The 20,075-nt window shown below is 34.9% G+C and overlaps 1 protein-coding gene across 2 annotated transcripts in view; it reads right to left on the bottom strand.

The window, feature by feature from the left end:
• Window positions 1–7,766: 7,766 nt before the first annotated feature.
• Window positions 7,767–20,075, bottom strand: part of rnf213a (ring finger protein 213a) — a 78,958-nt gene continuing 66,649 nt past the window's right edge. For both annotated transcript variants that reach the window (XM_067424803.1, XM_067424804.1), the window contains exons 65-70: window positions 17,406–17,607; window positions 17,188–17,265; window positions 16,132–16,329; window positions 10,140–10,229; window positions 9,882–10,060; window positions 7,767–8,488 (exon numbers count right to left, since the gene is read on the bottom strand). In XM_067424803.1, coding sequence (XP_067280904.1) covers window positions 8,335–8,488; window positions 9,882–10,060; window positions 10,140–10,229; window positions 16,132–16,329; window positions 17,188–17,265; window positions 17,406–17,607 — 901 coding nt within the window. In that variant the 3' untranslated portion in view covers window positions 7,767–8,334. The remainder of the gene's footprint in view (window positions 8,489–9,881; window positions 10,061–10,139; window positions 10,230–16,131; window positions 16,330–17,187; window positions 17,266–17,405; window positions 17,608–20,075) is intronic.

Genomic DNA, 20,075 nt, shown 5'->3' with positions numbered 1-20,075 from the left:
CCGCGAATTCTCATATGCAAAAGAAAAGCGCTATGAAATGAAAAGGCACTGTCTCATCGATGCACTACTTCAATCCACGAGATCTATGCAATGAAAATGCACTGTCTTTTCGGTGCAAAGCGAGTTTTTTATGCGATGCAATGCAAAAGCAATCATCTCCTCATTGCACAAGTTTTTTTTGCATGCAATGCAATGCAGAATAACTAATCTATTGCACAAGTTTTTCCGTATTCAATGCAATGCAAAAACACTTACTCTCAGTGCACAAAGACTTAAATTCAATGCATTAGAAACCACTAATTTCTTGAATGCACAAAAGGTTTTTGTATGCAATGCATGCAAAAGTCTACTATGCACGAGTTTTTTGTTATGCAATGCAATGCAATGCAAAAGCACTTATCTCTTTATTGCACCATAAATTCTTATATGCAAAGCAAAAGAGCTAATATCTTCAATGCACGTGATCTATGCAATGTAAAGGCACTGTCTTTTCGGTGCAAAGCGAGTTTTTTATGCAATGCAATGCAAAAGCAATAATCTCCTCATTGCACAAGTTTTTTTTTTGCCAGTAATGCAATGCAGAATAACTAATCTTATTGCACAAGTTTTTCCGTATTCAATACAATGCAAAAACACTTACTCTCAGTGCACAAAGACTTAAATGCAATGCATTAGAAACCACTAATTTCTTGAATGCACAAAAGGTTTTTGTATGCAATGCATGCAATAGTCTACTATGCACGAGTTTTTTCTTATGCAATGCAATACAATGCAAAAGCACTAATCTCTTTATTGCAACTCGAATTCTTAAAGCAACAGAAAAGCGCTAATATCTTCAATGCACGAGATCTATGCAATGAAAAGGCACTGTCTTTTCGGTGCAAAGCGAGTTTTTTATGCAATGCAATGGAAAAGCAATAATCTCCTCATTGCACAAGTTTTTCTGCATGCAATGCAATGCAGAATAACTAATCTTATTGCACAAGTTTTACCGTATTCAATGCAATGCAAAAACACACTCTCAGTGCACAACGACTTAAATGCAATGCATCAGAAACCACTAATTTCTTGAATGCACAAAAGGTGTTTGTATGCAATGCATGCAAAAGTCTTCTGTGCACGAGTTTTTCTTATGCAAGCAATGCAATTCAAAAGCACTTATCTCTTTATTGCACCTCGAATTCTTTTATGCAAAAGAAAAGCGCTAATATCTTTAATGCACGAGATCTATGAAATGAAAAGGCACTGTCTCATCGATGCACAGCGAGTTTTTAATGCAATGCGATGCAAAAGCACTAATCTCCTCATTGCACAAGTTTGTTTGCATGCAATGCAGAATAACTAATCTTATTGCACAAGTTTTTCCGTATTCAATACAATGCAAAAACACTTACTCTCAGTGCACAACGACTTAAATGCAATGCATTAGAAACCACTAATTTCTTGAATGCACAAAAGGTTTTTGTATGCAATGCATGCAAAAGTCTTCTATGCACGAGTTTTTTCTTATGCAATGCAATGCAAAAGCACGTATCTCTTTATTGCACTGCGAATTCTTAATGCAAAAGAAAAGCGCTAATATGCACGAGATCTATGCAATGAAAATGCACTGTCTTTTCGGTGCAAAGCGAGTTTTTTATGCACTGCAATGGAAAAGCAATAATCTCCTCATTGCACAAGTTTGTCTGCATGCAATGCAATGCAGAATAACTAATCTTATTGCACAAGTTTTACCGTATTCAATGCAATGCAAAAACACACTCTCAGTGCACGACGACTTAAATGCAATGCATCAGAAACCACTAATTTCTTGAATGCACAAAAGGTTTTTGTATGCAATGCATGCAAAAGCCTTCTATGCACGAGTTTTTCTTATGCAAGCAATGCAATGCAAAAGCACTTATCTCTTTATTGCACCGCGAATTCTTATATACAAAAGAAAAGCGCTAATATCTTTAATGCACGAGATCTATGAAATGAAAAGGCACTGTCTCATCGATGCACAGCGAGTTTTTAATGCAATGCGATGCAAAAGCACTAATCTCTTCAATTTCTGACAAAATACGAATCCAAAGAAGGTTTTTTTTTTGTTTTTAGAATATATTGTCTAGAATCCTTCTGATATTAAATGGCCAGAAATATGTTCAGTAGTTAAATATGGAGCGTGTCATATATACAGTGCGTATCGAGAAAAACAGCCTATCAATATACATTCGACATTGCACACTCGTACTATTTATATGCATTTATGTGTGATCAGTTGCGTAAACACAGAAACTGGCCAACGGCTTTGACCGCGACTCTGGAAGACTTGGAGTTAAGCTTTTCTCTGAGAAAAGAACAAAGAATTACTCTGAATTCCTTAACACTTTTGGCATTCCAATCCCCCCCGAAGAGAATTTGCAATTGTTATGGATGCTATCCCATCTGGTATTTTAACTCTCTTAAAAGGGACTGGAAAACCAGATTGTCTACCAGATCTGGACCCTAAATTGACTGCAGTTGGTAAATGTTTTGCAACCACAATGAGGAATAATAATCGTAATATTCGCTCTTTATTCCAGAGAGAATACTAGCTTACCTATTGTTGTTCCCTATTGGTCTAACTTTGTTGACAACCTGAATTGGAGGAATATATGGAACCTTCCTTACAAATACCTCCTTACTAAAAAAGTAAGAAAAGTCTCGGTCAAAATCATACATAGGTATTATCCTGCAAAGCATTATCTCATTAGGTTTAATATTAGCATATGTGTTAACTGCTCTTTTTTGGAATATGTCCAGAAACAATGGTGCATTTGTTCTGGCAATGTCCCTATGCCATCACTTTCTGGAAAATCTGTCCCGATATATTACGGTTAAACTTATTGCTGATTTTTCCTTGTTTTGGAAAAATGTATTGTTCGGTTTCCATGATAACAAGAGTAAAAACACAAAGAAATATACCTAATTAATCTATTGATCATTTTAGGGAAATATCATATTCACAAATCCAAATTTTGTAATTCTAAACCTTCGTTTATAGCTTTTGGTAAGGAGGAGGAACAGTATCAATTCCATTCATGATTCAAAAAATAAGAAGGCTGCTAAAACTGTTCAATTAGGCTATGCTCTATCTTTAATGTATTTCTTTGAAACTCCCCCTGGCTCTGCTCATGTCTATTATTTGATGTTTATGTATTAATGACTCTATATTTATGTTCATTCTGTTTGTATCGTAAAGATTTAATAAAAAAAAAAATGCATGCACAAATTCTGACCAATTTTTTGATCGAATTTTTATATTCACAGTTATGCCTCTATTTGTACAAAATGCTGCACATTCATGTATATCTGGATTTTGCACACACAAGTGGTAAAGTATTAGTTTAAATGTAGAAATGGACATTTGGTATTTGTGCATACATTAATAATCAGCACCAGCCAGGCGTGGACCAGTGAGGTAGCTGTTTGTGTGTGGGTGGGTTTGTGTGAAATGCTTGAAAACGCGAAATGAAAGTCTCAAAATCCAAATGAATCAAATGAGATCGAAGCAGAAAAGACGCCAATGAATGCATGCGTGTCACATGATCCACAAATGCACATCTATCGCAAGCCATTTTAACATTTAAACCTTTGTCTGACTATCTATAAATATATTTAAAGATAGTAACAATTGTATTTTGACTAGTGATAATTATAATTCGACTAGTCAAAATGACAATTAGAGATATCTGCAATTATAATTGCACAAGTAAGAAATCTGATTCGAGATATCTCTAAATACATTTCGACTAGTCAAAACTCTATTAAAGATATCTGTAATGAGGTTAGAGATATCTTCAATAGACGCGTCACACATACGCAAAGGTAATTAGAGATATCTCTAATTCAATTTCGACTGCTCCTAGTCAAATCTGCGCTGTTGTGTAGGGTTGTGACGTGAGGAAATTTTCCACCAATAATCGACGAGTGACAACATTTGGATGCATATGATTAAATGTCTCCAGCAGACCCAGTCAAAAACATTTAAGAATGATTTAAAAAAAGATTACAGGTTAATAAATGTTTAAATAACATTTACATGATGTAGTTACTGATTACATTGATTAGTATATTGCGTTGTGTTTACTCGTGTCATAAAGGTAATAATCCACAAGGTGGGAGTGGTGTGTTGTATTATAGCAAAAGATCTGCGATGTGATATTCTGCTGTGATGAGTGATGAGCGCCAGTGCGTTGAAAAGTTATTTTAAAATTATAACATATATAATGTTGCACCAGAAATAAGGCCAAATGCTTAGCTTTAAATGTGTTCGTTTGGGAATGAAAACTAACACAATTTAATCCACAGCATGCACATCTCAACCTTGTTTATTACTTTAATATATAGCCTAGAATTAGACAACAACCTTCTTGATCTTCTCAGCATATTATATGTCACTTTTACACATGTCCCAGGTACATTTTTTATTTTCATACTTCTATATAAATAAGCTTAAAATGACCAAAGACGCAGGACTTTTATTTTACAATTCTTAAACAAAATGGCAGATGACAACGGTTTCCACGGTAGGATTGGTTAATAAAATGTTTAAGGTGTGGCTTAGCTAAGGCATATTTGCATGCATGTTTAAGATATCTATAAAGGAGTTTTGACTAGTCAAAATGTTAATTCCAGATATCTACATTTATATTCTTCCTAGTCAAAGCTAATTGCAGATATCTCCAAAGAAAGATCGTTCTAGTCAAAAATCAGACAGAGATATCTATAATTAAATTGCAGATATCTTTAAATGAGTTTCGACTAGGAAGAATTCCAATTCAAGATATCTCGTATTAAGTTTTGCCTAGACAAAAATCCAATTCAAGATATCTCTAATTATAATTTGACTAGTAATAAATTATTTGCAGATATCTACAAATGTATTTTAGATATCTTTAAATTTGATGAATTAAAGATATCTTAAATGTGATTATGACTAGTCAAAACCCAGTTAGAGATATCTCTAATTATAATTTTTACTAGTAATAATTCAGTTAGAGATATCTCTAATTTAATTATGACTAGTGCAATTGTAATTTGAGATATCTCTAATTAGAATTATGCCTAGTATTAAATCAATTATAGATATCTTTAATTACAATTTCTACTAGTCAAAACTCATTTGAAGATAGTCAATGGAAGAATGTGACTAGTCAAAATAGCATTATAGATATCTTGAATGTATATTATGACTAGTCAAATTAACATTGTAGATATCTTCAATCCATATTATGACTAGTCACAATCACATTGTAGATATCTTAATTGCAATATCGACTAGTCAAAATTGCAAAGGAGATATCTGGAACTGGAATTATGACTAGTCAAAACTGATTTATGACTAGTATGCGAAGGTGTATTTAATGCTAAAACGGCTTGCCATACACATCTTCTTAGTTGCACGCGCAAATGATTACACACTAATGCTAAATAAAACATTTGCTTTCACAAAAATGTCTCTATTTAAACAAACTACAGTACATTCATGCAAGTCTGTGTTTTGCACATACAAGTTGAAAGGCATTTGTTTGTGGATAATAAAACGTTCATGGATAATTGTGTGAATGTATTCATCATTTTGAGTCTAAATTCATCCCATAGTTCAGACTTATTTTTTACCAAAGAGTCTTTGAACTTGAAATTTCTACTACAGTTTTTCTCAATCGATTTGAAAAATTTCTCCAAACTCAGTCTCAAGACTTTTAATCACGGTGATCTGTACACTTTGTAATTGTCCTAACCGATAGTAAATTCTCCTTCATTTCATACAAATTACAAATCAAAAGCATAATTTTCACTGTGCACACAATTCCATAATGTTATCACAGCAGTTCATACAGTCAACCAACATTTGCAGCTTTTTCATTGGTCTTCACAAAGATCACAAGCATTTTTGTACAATTTTCAAAACACAACAAACAAAACTGTGAATTGAAAAACAGTCAGTTGCACACTCAGGTGTTTCTCAGTTGATCCCAAAATGATATCTGGTGAGTTAGTAATACACCCAACACAGGAAATGCAAATATCTCAATTGATAACAACTATTTCAATTACAAAACTATTTAATATATATTTTTTAAATATATACTGAGAAGAGAAATAGAGTGAGGGGTTTCAGAGGGAATAGAAGAAGGGTAATATTGAGAAGGAGAAGAACAGTGGAAGAAATAAAACAAGATTAGGGGATAGTAATAGTTAGGAAGAGGAGATGGAACAAGAAGAGCTGAGGATGTAGGAAGAGGAGTGTAGAGAGAATTTAGAGTGGAAGGCAATGACATTAGTGGAGAGCAAGAGAACAAAATATAAGAAGACATGGGGCAAGGGTTGAGTAAAATGTAACAGGAGGGAGGAGAGGTAGAATGATTGGGTACAGACAGGTTTCAAATGAAATCAGAGCCATGCACCCTAACTTACCATGTCATAAACCAATAGTAAATTCTCCATTATTTCATACAAAATACAAATCAAAAGCATAATTTTCTTTAAACACTGTGCACACAATTCCCTAATGTTATCACAGCAGTTCGTTCAGATGGTCTTTACTTGAGCGAAGCTGGACAGAGAGTTCAGCCGAATATAAACATTGGGCTATACAGTCAATGTCCATGGACAACAAGTGCTGCAGTCCACTGGTGCTGTGGCACACAACCCTCTCTTGGGGTGGCACAACACAGAAAGGCTCTTACATTTGTTTAACTCCTTTAATGAAATCCACTTTGCGCAGGGTGATCAGGAGCAAATTGAGCAAAATTGTGTAGTGTTATGGGACAATATCCAATTTCACCTTTCAGCACTGGTGCAAGTGGTTCGAGCATCACCCAGATTTCAGGATGATGTTCCTTCCAGCATATTCTCGTCTTAGAGATGAAATAATAGCAACCCTTACAACAAAGTAAGTCTTTTTCAAGCAATGGAAGAGGCCTGTGGATTCAGCATTCCCACAATGCATGACTCATGAAAATATAATATGCTCTGATGCTGAAGAAATTCATTGACCAGATGTAATTGAAAGGTATGATCTATAAAGTTTATTGAGTCAATGATTTCAGTAGATTAATTATGTATTTATCTGTCTATATGTCTTCTTATTAAAAAATTAATTCATTTATACTGTCATTTATTGGGAGAAAACTCAATGATATACAACTAAACTCGTCATTAAAGAACTTTAAAGAACACAATAAAGAACATGAAAAAATGTGTATTTTCATTAATGTATTTGTGTATATCAGTTTTTTATTACATCAACAGAGAACACTTGTAGTTTTAATGTTAATATTTATTTTTGATAAATGCATTAATAGAATAAACTGCAGTGCTTCATTATGCAGTGAATACTGAACTGTTTTGCCATCATAAGTGTATTTAGTTAGCTGTGTTAATAGTTTTGAGAGCAACTACATTCATTTGGAGAAATGTGTCAAATCGATAACTGTAGAAAAACTGTAACTGTTTTTGCCAATTGTGTGTTGGTGCAATAAAAGCTAAGGAAATGTGTTTAAAATGTATTGAAATATTGGCACAGAGATTGTACAAAAACTGTACACTTCAATTCCATTTTTTAAAAGAAATAACATTTTTTTGATTGTAAAGTTTCATTTTGCAGGAGATTTTTTTTGATATGTGTGTAGAGTTCTGGGAGTATGAGGCATGCTTTCAGGAAATGTGTGTAAACAATCGAGAAAAAACAGTAATAATAAACTGGCAGGACGAGACAGTAGTACACATAATGCCTTAAATATTATATAACAACTTTATTCAAATCCATAGACATTTCAAGACAGTCAAAAACATTTCTGCACACAGCATTGTTCCAGCATATGTGTTGGCACACAAAACATGTTTTTAGCATAGAAACAAATAAAGTGCAAGAAAACATGAGGTTGGTATGGACATAAGTGCGTCCAGTTCTGGGCTCATGGTGTGGAGTTTATATTTTAAACAAGTTTACAAGTAAACGAGTCTATACGTAAACAAATAAAGAAGGAATGGCTAAAGAATTGTAAGCAACTTCACAAAAATGGAAGAAAAACAGTTAAAGCAAAAGTTTAGCAATAGATTCATGATTGTTTTGAACTTTGTAATACATTTTACTTAAGTTAGTACAATATTATATAGAGATTACATTGACAGACTGTACCATAATATGACAGAGAGCTGTATATGAATGATTGATGCAGCAGAACCAACTCAGGTGCATAAAAGGCACTGGTTTCAAATGAGCAATTGTTTTAAAAGCATGGCATTTGTAAATCAAACACAAAGCTTTCCCTGATACGAGTGATTGGCTAAGACAATAGAAGCAATTCATCTTAGGTTTCTTTCTTGTCTGACGAGGACAGAGAGCTTCCACGTGTCGATGAACTGCGAGAGCAGGATGTCTTCAGGGAAGAACTCGTCCACCTCAGGAGGAGTGTCCAGATCTTTGCGCTCCATGTAAGACACGACGGTGTCTTTCAGACTGGAGGACAGACAGAAATGAGAGTTATTACAAATTTACATACGTTCAGCAAGAGCTTTAGAGGGCACATGACCACAATCTGAAGATGGCTCCCACAGATATCGGAACTTATTTGTTATTCACAAATTTCTACCAACTGTTGAATAGTCCTTTTTTGTAAACAACATTTTTTGCTTTTTTCATTGACCGCACAATTTATATTCAGATATTCTTACAGATTTTTGTCGATCACACACACACACACACACACACACACACACACACACACACACACACACACACACACACACACACACACACACACACACACACACACACACACACACACACACACACACACACACACACACACACACACACACACACACACACAAATAAAGCTGTTTATACTAGTGTGTGCAGGACACTATACTTCATTTATGTAAGCGAGGAGAGCTAAATAAAGTAAACTCTGACATATTATACCCAAGAATTCTTCATACAGTGACTGCCAGTAAAAATGTATACACAAAATGGACCCAAAATGATTCACTCTGAGCTGAGCAAGTTTTGCTGAGGTGTTTTCTCTTTAATGTGATCTGCCTAATGTGACCTTTGAAACCACAGACTGGACAAAATGAAACATTGCTTCATTGTTTTGGATATACATTTTAATACATAAATTTGGATATACGCCAAGAAGTTACTTCTGACAAAATTTCTATTAGTTGAGCTAAATTGGTATTATCTAATTGTGTTCTTAAATTTAACAGCTAATTGATAGAAAGGTGTGTAATGGATTAATCTGACATTATCAAGATTAATTTGTTCTGACAGTTATTTTATTACCAACTACAGCGATAACTATAAAAACTGTGGTCATGTGAGAAAATTTTGAAGGTGAATACATTTTGGTTTGACACACACACACACACACACACACACACACACACACACACACACACACACACACACACACACACACACACACACACACACACACACACACACACACACACACACACACACACACACACACACACACGTTGGTCTAAACCTACCCATCACACGCCCTGCCCCTAAACCTAGCCATCACAGGAAACATTCTGCATTTTTACTTTCTCAAAAAATCATAATTTAGTATGTTTTTAAGGCCATTTGAATTATGAGGACATTTGATATGTCCTCATAAACCACATTTATAGAGTAATACCAGTGTAATACCCATGTAGTTATACAAATTTGTGTCCTCATAAACCACATAAACAGGCTCACACACACACACACACACACACACACACACACACACACACACACACACACACACACACACACACACACACACACACACACACACACACACACACACACACACACACACACACACACACACACACACAAAATCAGGCCTCACCCCCAGTCAGGCTTGAAAGTGTCCGTGGCTTTTGGGTTCTTCAGGACCAAAAGAAGAAACTCATGCATCTCCAACAGGAAGGCATCAGCGCTCGACTTAGTGAAGAAGCTAGTGAGCAGTCTCTTGTGTTCCTTTTGCAAAGGATGTTTGTACTCTTTGCTGATTCCCACAAAAGGGTCCTGAAGTGCAGATGAAGAAAGTCATTTTCACACAAAGACTCACAAAGCAGAATCCTGTTTACGGAGTTGAGTGTCTCACCCTCTTCAGACGTAGCATTGTCTCAGATTTAAGAGAGCTGAGTAGCTGCCATAGTCCCACACAGTGTTTCAGACTGCACCTACTCAGTGCCTGCACACACAATTATCACACAATTAGGGTAACCAATGGTCTCTCTAATTTATTTTCTCACCAAGCAAAACTTAGTGAGAAAATTATTGGGGGGACATTTTGGTCACCTGAGCAAAAACATTCTAGAAAAAAAAAAAACAGACCTGTACAGTGTACCTAAACACACACAAAAACATGGTTTCATCATGCAGTTATAACTTTTAATGTGCCATATCTATTTTATTTAACTCTTTAAGTAAACATAAGGTAAAACATAATGAAACCCTAATAAAAACATAACGGTTCAATATGTAAGGTTCCACTGCAAATGTTATGTTATAGTTATATTGCATTGCTGTCAATGATCAATAGATGTAAAAACATTTAAACTGCACATTTTATATCACCTTTTTAAAAACGTAATTGTTTCTACTCCAGTGTGTTGGTGAAATAAGTCTAATAAATAGTTTTTTATGACATATTTATTTAAACATACATTAATAAATGAAGACATCACCTAACAGGTTATGCCTGCTACAGACGGTGTGATTTCAGCAATCATAAGATCATTAGAAATCACACTGTTAGATATGGATCTATTAAACTTGGGTAAGTTTGGCATGTAGACTGTATTATGACAACTAGGCAAGGACGCAAGATTTAGAAGAATAAATGTCTTATTGATTGATGATTTTACACATTATTGATTAATCCGCTAGTGGTGAACAAATAGCGCAAGATGAATCACACTTTGGCAATTGTGGTTTTTATGTGCGCTGAAAAAGAGGAGGAAGTGAAAAAGGAGATGCATTCATGCTGCATTTTTATTGGCTAGATGTAGGTCGCAGCAAACACAGTGAGCCTCTCTCACTGTAACGGACCGCCAACCAATTTAGGAGCATCCTTAGAATGGTCATCTTTCATCTGGGACAGCCAGAAATCATGACGTGTACTGGGCATTAAGTAAAAATCAAATGAATATACAATACATTATTTTGAGGATCAATCAAGTTGTCAGTTAAAAAAAAGCAAAGCAAAGACCGTTTAAAATGACTTTAAAATAAATTAATAACAATGATGAAATAATATTTGGTTCAAATAAAGTATCAAAAGAAAGAAATCATGAACAATACTATTTATATTATGTTTTATATCATGTACATTAGTATAACAAAAGCCTGCAGAGGGCGCCAACGGCCTGGTGTTATTAAACTTTAAAGCAGATCAGATCTGTTTAAATTGGCCAAATGGCATTTAATTAAAATGTTTACTTTTAATACTTTAATATTATATGAATACTTTTGTACTTTAATATTTTGCCACTTCTTAAAGATAGAAATGATACAGCCAAATAAGTTCGCCTTTTTAAGCACTATTTTAAACTTTTCTTAAGTTAAATTATATTTGCTCGCATTCATTAATATTCACTTATGTGTGCTTATACACAGAGGCAGACAAGTAGTGGAGTATCTTTACTTTCTACTCAAGTACATTTTTAAGTATATACTTTAGTGTTTTTCTTTAGAAAACTTTTACTTCACTGCATTCCAAAGCATAATGTATAATGTTATACTTTTTACTGCACTACATTTCTTAAATAAAAGTTTTTGTTTTCTTACATTTAATACTTAATTACATTAAATGTGTATTATTTTCTTACTTGTACTCTGAATACTTTTACTTCAGTATACAGTACTAGATTTTTAATGATATTTAATGACATTTATTGCTGTAAAAAGTACAATATTATGTTTTGGATTGTTGTGAAGTAAACGTTTTCCAAAGAAGAACACTGATAAAGTACATATACTTGAAAAACAAAATAGTAGTCATTTAGAAATGACTCCCCCACGTCTGAGTTTTGCGTGGCGCATTCGCACGGGATAAGCAAAGCCTGTGATTTTACTCGAATTTACTGATTTCTCCTGGATATGATGTCAAGACTTCGTTATATAGCTGTATGAAATTATAAATAGGTATTGATATCGTCTAGATTATTTTACAGTAGCCTAATAAATAAACATAATTTCGTTCAGTTAGCGAACAGATGCCATGAACTGAGCTCAGACCAGCGGCAGGAGTCAGATTTCATTTATCACGAGTGAGAAGTTGACAATATACGGCGGAAGATTCAGTTTCAAAACTAAATGTAAAAGCCCCTATATAAACGATTTACACAAGCTTGTCATTTTACTGTACTGTTCTGTTCTGTTTTTCATTAAGAATAGTATTGGTGTTAATATTAAATACACCATTCAATCAGATTAATCCCAAATTGATACTCATTCTAAAGTGAAAGTATAAACCGTGGGGGCGCGGCTGCACAGGAATTCATAACGGTGCGCATTATGAATGCAGACTTTATTCTTCGTGAAAGATAAAGTTAGAAAGGAAGAAAAAAAAAGCTTGCAAAAATTATATATACGATCCGCCTAATCCTGGCCAAATCACAGAGATGTCGATGCGCACAGGACTACTATTATCACAGGACCTCGGTGTTCGGCGAAATATGGTAGGTAATTTGCAGGGGAATTTTTACTTTACAAACTACAGACACGGCCGATTCGCAAGGGATTAAGATCACAGACATTCTCTGCAATTATTACAAATCACCAGAGGTCCCCAGATAATACTAGTCCCGTGCGAATGGGGCTTTACTTGGAAAATAAAAAATACTTCAATACTGTCAGCCTCTCCTTATACAAGTATCATTAAAAATATTGTACAAATAAAAATTGTAAAAATATTATTGATTTAAGTTATTAATGTTTACAATTTTTACATTTAAAGAAATCTAGTGTTGGATCATGTATAAATATTTCTTCAAATGCAAAGCCTAAAAATAAGTAAGCAGTTATGATCTGCAATACTATTTTGAGCAACTAGACATGTAGGGCCATACTGGCACCTTGTGATTAAAATTATTCTTTTTCCAGCCAAAAAACAACAAATTACTCTAATTTGCCCCTTTGCATTGGAATAGTTTAGTTTAATTACTACACTACTATACTACTAACTATAGAGAATACTTACTATACTATATAAAGTCCTCATGAAATGAAAATCGATTTCTTATTTACTTTGCTAGCACTTATTACAGGTCTTAGGGTGAACAATTAATCCATGCCAGTTAAAGGGACAACTCGAAACAGTTCGTTACGTGTATACAGGCAGGAGCCATCTTGGAAAAAAATCACGAACGCTTTGCTAAGTGATTAACTGTGACTTGGAATCTCATATAGTCCGTTGTTTCCGGAAGAAAGCACTGAACGCAACAGAGAAAATAAATAAATTAGGGCTGGGCAAGTTAACGCGTTATTATCGCGTTAACGCATTAATTAATTAACGTCGATAATTATTTTATCGCGCATTAACGTAGTTATTTGTACTCTTTGTGAGAGACATTCGTGGAGAAATCTAAACAATTGAGCAGCAATATAAACTCATAAAAGAAATATACTGGGGTAAAACTTTTTTTTGTAGTTGTTGATATTTATGATTTATGATATTGTTAATAACACAAGTCGACTTTGCAATCGTGAATTGTGTAGCATGAATGGTGTAGTGTTCAATAAACAAGTACCCTAATTAATATTAAGTTACTTAAATTTTAGATCCAAACAACCTTTTTTGTTCCATTTCACCCATGATTTCACCGACGAAAATAGTTCCAAAAGAAAACAACACTCAACGTTTTGTTACAAAATGATTCAGCGTTTTGAATGAATCATTTGAATAAACGACTCAATGACTCACTTATGAAGACGATCACTTGCTGCCCCCTATTGGCGTTTGTTTAAAAGTATGATTGCATATTTTATTTAGAACATCAGTCTTATAACATTATTTATTGCTGCTGTATTTTTTTGCAGTTTAAATCATTTAATTTGATTGGTAACAGCCAATTGTGTTTTTACTATTATAACTGAATTATTAATCAAATGTAAGAATTTAATATGAAAGATAATGCATACATTAAATAAGATTAAAAAAAAATGGCCTTTATAAAATTAAATAACGCCCTGGGGTGAATATCACAAATATGCAGATTTAAGTTGGCCTATGTAAAGGCTGACAGAACACTGATGAGAATATTACTACAGTAATCAATATATGTATACCACCAATTTTATTTAATTTGATTAAATTAATGTTTAAGTTGATATTTACAAGAAATATTGTAACTGTTACTAACTTTTAACTGCTGTAAAAAGCACCTTATTTGTTTAAAGTGTTTGCAAACCATATGTTATTGCACTTTTGTTCATTAAGCAGCACTTTTGTATTCATTATTGAATTTTGCGCATACTGTGATTAATCACGATTAAGCACAGAAAATCATGCGGTTAATCACGATTAAACATTGTAATCGTTGCCCAGCACTAAAATAAATAAAAATAAAAATTCACAAACTTAATTCCTATCGACCAACTCACTTAGCACAGCGTTCAAGGCTCGACTCGTCAAGACTGTTTTCCAAGATGGCTGCTGTCATATACGTGTAATGTACTGTCTTTATAAAGTATCTTCTTATTAAACTGTTTGTAAACTTACAAAGTTCTCAATGCTTTGGTTTGCGTTTAGGGACCCCCATTAAGCTACTAAAAAAAACCTCTGCCCTCTGTTCAATATTCTGTTTCACTTGGAAATACGTCACAGCACTGAAGAAAACTCACTCGCTACTTCCGGTTCAGTGGGACTTTAATAATAAAAAAGTCCCAATATAAACAAAAGTATTAAATAATAAAAAAATATTAGATTACATTTTTTTAAGTGGTCATTAAATTGACCATTATTATTGCACAAATAGTATTTAGTACCAAAAGACCTCCTGAAAATATTCGAAAAATATGATTGAACTAAAACAGAACATTTATTTAATTGAAAAATAGTTAAGATTTTGACCTCCTATGAGTATGAGTGTGACCAATTGTGACAAAACAAGAGTTTCAGTGACTGTTGAATATAATGTAATAATGATGCATTAAGGTTAACAAGGTTGCATCTCCATCACTCTCCATAATAAAATGATACCATAAATGTGAATCAATGCACACTATGCTGTAGTGTTTACCAAAAACTGCTGCCAATACCTGTGTAGTGAAGCTGTCTCTCCTTCTTAAGCTATTTTGACAGCGCTGGTTTGTTTAGAACTATTGAGAGCTTCCACGTGACGTTTTTCAATGGCTCTGGCTTAAACTGCTATGCCACATGAAGTGTGCCAAAACAGTATTTATTGTTTGAATTTCGTATTAAAACATATTTTTTTTAAAAGTTTAGACTTTGTTTGGCAATTTGGCGTGAGATTTAATTGGGCAGAGTGAGACCAAGAGAAAAAGCCTGAAAGCGTGTCTCATACCAAATGCGTGAGAGTTGGCCTGGTAATGATTCACATTACAAATCTGATGAAATGATACCCATCTGATGAAATGATAGCCAAATACCCATTGCATATGCAATGACAACAGTTTGTAAAATGTATACAATTTAAAGCGCATATACAGTGTATATATAGAACCTGCATATATTTATTAAACTGAATCAGTCTTTGCGAATTCACAAAAGCACTATGCTACAGTATGATTTTAAATGGTTTTAATACATATTGCAGCGTTAGAAAACGGTTTAATAATGCGGTTCATGGATTCTCGCACTTCCAGCATTTTGCCCCGCATCAACAGGGACCAAAATATTTTAGATATAAGAAACCATATTAAAATTGAGAAATTAATATTATCAATCCAGACCTAGTGTCCATAGAGTTTAACTGTTGTAGCTTACCCACGTTGTGAGCTTCACTGATGACACGTTTTGACTATGTTCAATGTCTAATAAAGTGTCTGTTTTGAGTCCATCCCATGTCCTAATAACACCACTGCTCTGCATAGTCAAATAATAAAGAAAGCGTGTGTTCATGACCAACCTTGTAGATGTGTGGGCCCATGTGGTCCGTCATCTGTAGCACCTCTTTTAAATAGGTGCTCAGCTGCATGTGTGGCTCTGCCCCGGTCATGGCGAGGAAACCCAGGGCCAGCTGGACTGTGGACAGTGCCTCACACACGTCACTGTAGGACTGCAGCTCCTTCACCAGGTCGTGCTGGGTCAGAGGCTGCAGAGGCTCCTTGGGAAACACAATCACAATACAGCAATGTGAAATGGTGTATAATGTTCAATTATGGTGACAATTTTGTTAAAGTTGAGTTTACTGTAAAATAATAGAGTGCAATAAAAGAGTCCTGTAAAAATAATAGCATTCCGAAAGTAAAAACTCCATTCATTTTCTCCATAGGAAAATAAATCTAAATTGGTTAAAGACAGCCCTACAGTGAGTAACGAAGTTAGTCCATTATTTATTTCAAACTATTTTTAAAAAAATTGTTTAACAGCAGAATTCGTGTTGGAAAAACTACAAGATGCTGTGCAGAGAGTTTCACCAATCAGAAACAAGGAACCAGTCGAAACAAGAAAAATGCACCAAAATATCTCATTCGCTCTGCCCACTCCCATGCATCACTGCGAATGAAGCGATCTCTCTACACTCTCAAAATACTTAAATATTTGTGTGTATATATCAATGGATATTATGCAATATGTGCATATTTTGCAATAAACTTAACTTGATTGTTCACAATGCTTCATGGGATTGCCTCTCAGTAAAACCATTAAGTTCACAGAACCTTTATATTTTTGTCTGACTTTCAAATCAAAGTTTGTAATGTTTGATTGGATGCAGTGATTCTCCTTATAGCTGATTTATCATCGCACCAAGCCAATGATTTATAGCTTGGTTTGGGTCATGGCTTAAAACGCTTCAACGGAAGACTTTTTAAAAATCCATATGGAAGAAATTAGTGGAGAAAATACTTCTGGACCCAAACTAGCACAGCTGAAAATGGGGACAGGCACTATTCGGGTGAGGCATTTAATATATAGCCCTGTATAAGGTACAGATTAGAGATGATACATAATTGTGACTTACTTGTTGAACTTTGCCCTTCACATCTTTTAATATGATCTCATAATTTCTGTCCTGTCTGTTCACCAGTGTCGGAATCCCCTGAAAAACAAAACGAACATAAATCAATACATATAAATGTTCTCCTAACACTATTCATACTCTGCAGTTTTGTCAAGCTTGAAGAACTCCTAAAAAAAATACATCTGAACAGGAATTTGTCAACTGGTGCAGTGCCGTACATTAATGGTGATATGTGGTTTGCCCTGAAGAAAGCGGGTAAGGATCTGTTGCTGAATCTTGGGTAGATCGTACTCCAGCACTGTTTCCTGTCCGCGCTCCATGCTGTACTGGCAGTTGGACAGCACCAGCGGCTGCAGATCACGCTCATACTCGTAACGGATCACGTGCAGCTCCGTCAGGTCAGCTGGGCTTACCGTGTAACTGGAGGAAACAGGACAGGGAATGATATGGAGAATTCACAGTAGCTTTAACCACAGGCAAAGATTCAGTCATACCCCTTTTCCACCAAGGCAGTGCTGCTGCTGGTTTGGAGCCAGAGCCTAGTTTCAAATCGGTTCTTTGTGTTTCCACACCCAAAGCACCAGCTCCCAGCCAGGAAAAGTGGTTCTTAAGTAGCACCAAAACATTACCGGGCTAGAAGTAAGAACCGATTACGCCAGGCGCTGGGGGCAGGGGTCAACAAGATGAACACAATCTTGAGATCCGCCATTATTTAAATAGCAGCTAATGGAGCTAAAAGCTGCTGCTCATTTGTAATCACCGTCTATACAAATTACTGCGAACTGCATGAATGCGCTGGATTAGCTGGATTTTCGCTGTTTTGATGCTGAAGATTTACGATGTCGGAAAGCCATGTAGTAACGCAACGTTCACCATTGTTGGTTTGTGATGCATCTGCGCTGTGCAGACCAATTGCCGTATGACATCAGAGCAACAACGAGGGCAAGTGACTCCTTATGCTTGATTCGCTCATGCTGTATTTTTATATCATACGGTCGGTCCGCAAAGCGTCAATGCATAATCTAGAACGTCTGATGTGTTGGTGTTTCCCGCTTCCCTGCTAGCGGATACAGTGAAGTAAGACCTGGCTCTGTGCTGGCTCTCACCATGTGGAAAAGCAAACAGTTCTTAGAAGGCTCATCAGTTAAACCAACTACGAACTGGCACTAGCACTGGCTCTGAACTAGTACCCGGTTCATTCTGGTGGAAAAGGGGTAACAAGGACCTGCTGGCTTTTTTAGTGTGTTGCTATGTGGTCGCTAGGATGTTCTGGGTGGTTGCCTACTGGCCCAAGCCAAATGAGCCCATAACGATTATTGTCTAGACTCTAAGATAAGTAATCGCAAGTGTGATAATTCAGAAAAGTAATAGTTATTATCCACAAGCCACAAACAGTATAGGGTCATTCTATGTCAAATCAACCAAATTTTGAAAACTTTGGAAGCGATTTTTTGTTATTTTTCTGAAGAAAGACAATCATAAATAGAAAAATATTAAATGTCATGAATATATATTTACTGGTAATCCACTATTTTGTAGAGAGAGGTCAAAATTACAATTTTCACATGAGATTTGGAGTCAATTTGACTTAATTTGTTTTTACACAGAGATTGGTAGGTCTATTAGTTAAATATGTTGACTGTTTAGCCATCTTTGTTGCATTTATTCCAATGGAGACAGCTCAAAAAATCACTTGTTGTAGTTTTTTGCCTTGTAGTATTTAAGTATATACAAGTATTCTTGTAGTATTTAAGATATCTTAATATCCTTATAGATTTTAGCTTTTAATAAACAAGTTGCAAGATATCGTGTATATTGAAACCCAAGATATATTTATAGTTTCAGTGTTATTTGTTCTTCAGACATTCCTCTTTAAACACAATATCAACTGTTTGAAAAATGAAAACAATTTTTTTTTTACATTTACACCACATTTACAGGCACATTAATGTCCATATCTCTGGGATTGAACCATATTACAATCAAGTGTAGGATTGAAAATAATCACAGATATTTAAAATTGAACAAAGACTTGCTATACTGTTTTCAACCCACCTCTTTCTTATCAGAAGGGCCATTTGGAGTTCCTAAAGACAATACGATTCTGAAGGCCTGTAGGCCAAATGTGGGGGAAGTTTGGTCTGATTGGTCACAATAGGGTTATGGTTACATAGTCAAGGAAGAGATAAAAATAACTTTGTAAATCTCTCTTATCTTGGGGGCCTTCTTTTTGCCTCTTCTCTTCTTCTCTTTTTTTCTCTCCCTCTCACTCAGTTAGTTACTAGTCAGAATAGTTACAATCTATTCATGCTTGTTACGATTAATGGTATACGTTTTTTATCATCTCATTCATCTATTTAAGTGTAACCATAAACAGATTTTGTCACTAAATTCTTTCAATTACAAATGATTTGCTAACTAGTTTTGATTTGGTATTGATTTTGAAGATAATAGTTAAAGCAGAGCTCTCCCACATATTTTGTGATTGTAACTGCGCTTATTTCCGTCGTTGGTATAAGTAGCAGTGGGTGGTAATAGACGAGAAATGTACAGTTTTCTAAAATCTTGTTGATAACGTTCCTTCAGTCGTTCAACAACTCTGCAGTATGAACCACTGTAGGCGACATACCCTTAATATCCTTTTAGAGTTTAGAATAAAGGATATTAAGCTATATATTTAATACTTCTTGAGTTACAGGCATGCAAATATGGGAGACAAAAACGTACTTTTTTTTCTCCCATTTTTGATTTTTGAACTGAACTTTTGAACATTTACATATACAATAATAGTGGGCACACAGTGGGGATCGAAAGTTTGGGCACCCCAGGTAAAATGTTTTATAAATGTGCATAAAGACGCCAAGAAAAGATGGAACAATCTCCAAAAG

This window comes from Pseudorasbora parva, chromosome 2 (genome assembly GCF_024679245.1).
Source record: "Pseudorasbora parva isolate DD20220531a chromosome 2, ASM2467924v1, whole genome shotgun sequence".
NCBI lineage: Eukaryota > Metazoa > Chordata > Actinopteri > Cypriniformes > Gobionidae > Pseudorasbora > Pseudorasbora parva.
This window is presented reverse-complemented; position numbering and strand designations above follow the sequence as displayed.